We start from the raw sequence: 5,521 nt of genomic DNA on the forward strand, positions 1-5,521 counted from the left end.
AAAAAAAAAAAAAAAAAAAAAACACTACAAACTTTGTGTAGCAATCAAAAACAAGTTACATGGGTTGAAAGAACATGGAATTTATTCATTTATTAGGAACTTGAAATGAGATAGGCTTTTAGTATGCTACATAATTTTTTTGTTACACCTCTCAAATATTACTTAAATTTAGTGGAATTTAATTTTGGCGTATATTATAGATCAGATGAAAATGTAATGTCCCACATTGGTTAATTTAGGGAATGATCATATGTTTATAATCTAAGAATACACTCTCTATTCGTATGAGCCCTAACTCTAACAATATTATACTATTGTGGAGAGTCATAATCTTCTTACATTATATATATATGACTTAAACAAATTTAAGTGGAGAGTTCATAATCTTCTTACATTATATTCTTACATTATATATATATGAGTTAAATTTAATTAATGTTATATAAATAATTTGACAATGAGACAGCTTTTTTTCGTTGAAGAATTTATTCACTATTATCATTTATTTCATAGCGAAGCACATTTAATTTGAGCATCTAAAATCAACTTGAGTTTATTAAATAGGTAAGTATTATTTTTTCAACTAAATTATTATAAATTCAAAGCATCACCTTAATTTTTTTTAATAAATTATAAATTTTAATTTAATTTTTATAATTTTCTTCTGAATAATTTTTAGTATAACTATTATTAGAGACTAATACGAAAGAACAAAAATTAAATTCGAACTTTATTAACACTTTTTTTTTAAAAATTGTCATATTACAAGAAAGTAAATATATAAATATTAAAAAAAAAAGTACAGAAAAAGGAACGGTGTCCATCAAATGCCAAAAATAAAATAATATAAAAGCTGCCTAAATGCATCCAGCTGTCCACTCCTAAAATGCCTTTTAAACTTTTAAAATAATAAATTTCTAATATTTTAAAACTAACCATTTAATAAAGTTAAATAGATTTAAAAATTACAATAGAAAAAGTTGGTATTCATGAACTATGCCTTTCCCACTCCGAATCTGACTCCACTTTCACTATTGCTTTAAGCCCTCTTCGTCTCTGCTTCCAAAAATATATAATTAGAACAGTGAGAATATTTATATTCATAAAATTCCCAAAGAAAATATAAATATAAACTAATTAAATATTAAAAATAAAACATATACTATAAATTAAATATAAATATAAATATAAAGTAAAGAATATTAGATATAAGGTAAAAGATATATTCCGTAACTAAATATATTCTTTAGATATTATATCTATTATTATATATATATATTTATTTATTTATTTTATTTTATAGTTTTTTTTTTTTTTTTAATAAAGAAATAAATACCTTTTTAGACATCTTTTCCCTGACTTCGTATCTGTCCAGCGTTAGATCACACAGCCACGTCCCTGGGCTCACCAGCTGCCTCCATTTTTTTTATACAAATATATATCAACTCATTAAATAATACCCTCAACTTCATATTTATTACACAACTACCCTTCCCTTAGTACCCTCCAATCAAAGCTCTCCACGTGTTTTACACCCTTCCATTGCCACTCAAAATTATAATTTAATTTCAATTATTTACTTATTACCGTTAATAATAAATAATAATAATAATATGAAAATTAAAAAGCAAGTAAGAATCTGGGGTGGGTTAGGTATGCTTACATTGATGGTGCGTTGAATAATTTTGGGCCGTTTTTTAGGTCTGAGAGGCAGCTTACACCCTTTGATCGCCATGAAATCTTCTTCCTTCTCTTTATTCGTTAAGGCTATTACGAACTCCGGCAGCCACACTCCCCCTTCTCCGCTGCCGGACGATGACCCTCCTTCCTTTGTTTCTGATTCACTTCCCCCGCTTTTGTGGTGGTTGCCGTGATTACACGCCGCTCTCTTCTCCGGTGAGCTTATTGATCTGCCGCCGCCGTTGGTATTCCCTCTCATCGCACCCGGAATATCAGAGTTCCTAAATCCAATTTTTAAAAATATATAAAAAATATAAAACAAATCTCATTAAAAAAAAAAAAAAAAAAGAGGCTGAAATTACGGAATTGACCTTGGGGGATTGAATTGGATAGGACTTTTTAAGTGAGTGATGCAGCTTCTATGCCTGGGCTCCTTTTAAAGGAGAGAACCGTCTTTTTCAATGGCAACTCTCCCGGGACCTCTCAGCCATTGGATCTCGAATTTTCTAGGCTATTTGGACGATAGCCAGATCTGCCATCAATGATCCGACGGCTGTTGTTGATTGTTCTATATCTAGAAGGACACGTGGATGAACGGAGGCGTGTCATAATCAACGAGGCTAAATTACATAATTTTTAAAAAGGTTTCACAAATAACAAATCTAATTTAACAGACACAAAATATGATAATTATTATTATCATTTAAACAAAAAGTTAAAAATCGGTTGTTGTTGTAGATTTAAATATCCATTTACAAACTCAGCTTATGGTGGTTCATTATAATCTTGTCTTGATCGGTTCTAATGACATGTCGGTTCACGCAACTTAAAGCTTTGTGAACTAATGTACTTGTAACAGGGACGAGCGAAACATTTCTTCCTCTACTATAAAACCTAAGTGGGACTATCTGATAGGACCAAACATGCAAGCTAGAGTACACCGAGGGTATAAGAAAAAAGCAAATCTACTAGAGATTGAGAAGGAATTAAAAAAAATCAAACCGTCAACCGAAATTCGGTGATTGGATCTAAAAGCTTTAATTGAGGAGGTAGATCCTCTAAATAAGAGATAGTGGAAGTGAGGCACTCCCAAATTTCAAAATATAGATTACAACACTTAAGAGTAATCCAATATAATATTTAGATACCTATTGATCGTGGTGGATTGACTTCAATGGTGCTTTAGATAAGAAGAGATGGAAAGGGAGTTTGTGGGTTATATTACACACTTCAATAATAAAGCTCTTTGGATCGAAGGATACGCTAATGGAACAGCACTGATTATCATAACAACTAGATTGGAAGAAAAAAGACTCCTTGAATTCATAGGTAAGAAACAACCTACCACTTATATTGAGTTCATAAGGCCAACCTCTAGTTGAAATCAGTAAAGTTTCATTTCTTATAAACAGATGCAATACAGCAATGCAATAACCCTTCTTATATGCCTTTGTTTCTTTTTCTTACATGATGCCATGTGGTTGTATTTACAAATAACCATTCTGGATCCATTTTGAATACATTTGATATAAACAATGGTGATAGAAGCGTACTTTCAAATCAGATAAGTGGGGCTTGGTTTCATCATCATCAAGCAGTGAAGCCCTTGTGCAGAGAACTCCATGGACCCGAGGGGACGCTTACACAAGCTTGCGCCGAAGCCTCCGCCATCTGCTCCTTGCTGATCCCAGCATTGCAGAAGTTTGCGAAGGACCTCATGTGTTTCATTCCGTATTGGGAGAGGGATCCACAGCGTGCCTCAAAGCTCCTGACCTGTATGCATATCACATCACTTCGGAATGACACAGCTTACAATGAATAAAACACAAGTAAAGATCATTGATGCGTAATCTCTTCGTTACAAGCCATCAAGAAAGAAAGAGGAAATAAGCGAATCCGGTTATATCGACTTTGTACCATATCCTTAAGACAGTCCCAGTCGTTGACAAGGGGTTGTCCGGTGGGTCGGATGGCATTGAGCACCTCAGGACCTTTTTCAATTCCAAATAGCACCTTTCCAATTAGCTTCACACTGTTGTCGATATGAACTCTGTGGGCCATTGCTTCCACAAACTTCTTCTGAGCTTCAACTTTCTTGGTGGTGCCTTCAGGAGCTTTGCGAAACTAAAATCAATAACAGGCAATGGCTATATTAGAAATGTGACAAAGTGGTGTAGCAATTAAATTGCCATTGAAGTCCGCAGATTTGAACTTGTAACAGATAGCAAATAACAAACACCATCTGAACTGTGCACTTATCACAATTTAAACTCAAGGAAATAAGAATTTGGTAATCCTCAGAATATCTCGTTTTTTACAGTCTACCAAATAGTGTTCAAATATTATCAATTCTAAAATGGAAAAAGAAGAAACTAACCCTTTCCCAAAAGTGGACAAGATCAGCGTCACGCTGATTGGTAACTTTTGCTGTTGGCCTCAAAGAGTTCTCCTCGACAAAAGTATTGTTCTCATTAGCAGGATCAGTACCCAGATATGAGGACAAAGCGTCCTTGCTGAGCGTTAGATCACCATATTGCATGACATGAGAACCATAAGCATAATTGGCATTTAGCGTCTTTTGCTTCACCTGAAGAAACCAGCAGTTATGTCAGGCTCTTTTTAATGCCGAGCGTAAATGGAAAATTTTGTGTTTTGATCAACATACACTGAAGTATCCTTTCGCCTTAATTGTATAATTTTTGCATTTTCTAAGGATGAAATGTTCAAGAAGCAAAAAATTCATTTTTAAGAACCATCAGAATTAAATTTAAACTCATAGGAGTTTTAACTTCTCCTAAAACAGTAATCCATGGTTTCTTACCAGTTCATATTGTTGGCGTAAAGTTTCCGTCTTCAAATTGTGATTATCACTGTTTACAGACCAAAGTAAAAACCATGAGGTTCTGGATAGATTAATATTTGAATTCATACCTGAATCATGTAGAAAATAAATTAATCATCAAAGTAACCATAATCTCATAGTCCCAGCTTTTGGATCTAAGAATTTTACGATATTCTTTCTTCAGCTAGGCTGAATGAATGCTAGATGCCAAAAGTATGATGGTGCTGTACACTACCAATGAGTACAGAGAAGTGAGAACAAATGCCCAAAACTGAAGTTGCACGACAAAAAGAATATTACCTATCGATATTGATATCATTTTTTTAGTCTAAAGTTAAAATAATTGAGAACAGAGTATACTACAACAATAGAGGCAAGTTTATTATTTATCTTTTACCTGTCTTCCAACCAAGAAATACTGTACAAGTCACCCAAGCAAGTATCATACTCTGGTGGAGGACTAGGATAATCCCCTGGACAATAAGTACCCCAACTGCTCTCATAAGCATTTGATGCGGTGGTTGTATAAATGTTCAAACCTTTGGGAAGAAGGCCTTCAAAGATACTTCCCGATTCACAAGCTTCAAGATAGAATACCTACAATATTAAGTAGAGTCCCATTACATAATGACATTCTAAGAATAGTTGCAGTCTCAAGCGATGAACAGTTCAATAATTTACCAGACTTTTGTAGGATCCAGAAGCATGCTTCTTCTTTAAAACGTCATTAAGATCATCAGCATACATATAGGGATAAGTAGGCATCCCTGGGAAAAATGTATCACAGAGATGAGAAATTTCTATCCATTATCAAGTAATAAAACTAGTTATTTTGAAGATGAGGAATTTATCATGAATAATGACCTTTTATCATTGCTCTTACAATAATAATGACAAAGTGAATTAATTACAACAAATATAAAAAATCAGAGCGCAAATTTCATTTTTTTACGTTGCAAAGGATCAAAGGCCTTTTTTTTTTTTTTTTTTTTTTACCCG

The 5,521-nt window shown here is 33.2% G+C and overlaps 2 protein-coding genes across 2 annotated transcripts in view; both read right to left on the reverse strand.

Moving 5' to 3' along the window:
• Positions 1 to 751: 751 nt before the first annotated feature.
• On the reverse strand, positions 752 to 2,116 carry LOC111496571. Its single transcript, XM_023147056.1, has 4 exons — positions 2,052 to 2,116; positions 1,664 to 1,961; positions 1,337 to 1,411; positions 752 to 1,056 (listed from the first exon to the last, which is right to left on the reverse strand). The coding sequence occupies exons 2-4, from the start codon at positions 1,937 to 1,939 to the stop codon at positions 988 to 990; spliced, it is 420 nt and encodes a 139-aa protein (XP_023002824.1). The 5' UTR covers positions 1,940 to 1,961; positions 2,052 to 2,116; the 3' UTR covers positions 752 to 987.
• A 928-nt stretch (positions 2,117 to 3,044) lies between these two features.
• LOC111496569 (vacuolar-processing enzyme) overlaps positions 3,045 to 5,521 on the reverse strand; it is a 4,827-nt gene continuing 2,350 nt past the window's right edge. The window contains exons 4-9 of the mRNA XM_023147053.1: positions 5,204 to 5,289; positions 4,920 to 5,119; positions 4,502 to 4,550; positions 4,058 to 4,267; positions 3,598 to 3,804; positions 3,045 to 3,453 (exon numbers count right to left, since the gene is read on the reverse strand). Of these exons, the coding sequence (XP_023002821.1) occupies positions 3,271 to 3,453; positions 3,598 to 3,804; positions 4,058 to 4,267; positions 4,502 to 4,550; positions 4,920 to 5,119; positions 5,204 to 5,289 (935 nt within the window). The 3' untranslated portion in view covers positions 3,045 to 3,270. The remainder of the gene's footprint in view (positions 3,454 to 3,597; positions 3,805 to 4,057; positions 4,268 to 4,501; positions 4,551 to 4,919; positions 5,120 to 5,203; positions 5,290 to 5,521) is intronic.

Source organism: Cucurbita maxima, unplaced genomic scaffold (assembly GCF_002738345.1).
Source record: "Cucurbita maxima cultivar Rimu unplaced genomic scaffold, Cmax_1.0 Cma_Scf00022, whole genome shotgun sequence".
NCBI lineage: Eukaryota > Viridiplantae > Streptophyta > Magnoliopsida > Cucurbitales > Cucurbitaceae > Cucurbita > Cucurbita maxima.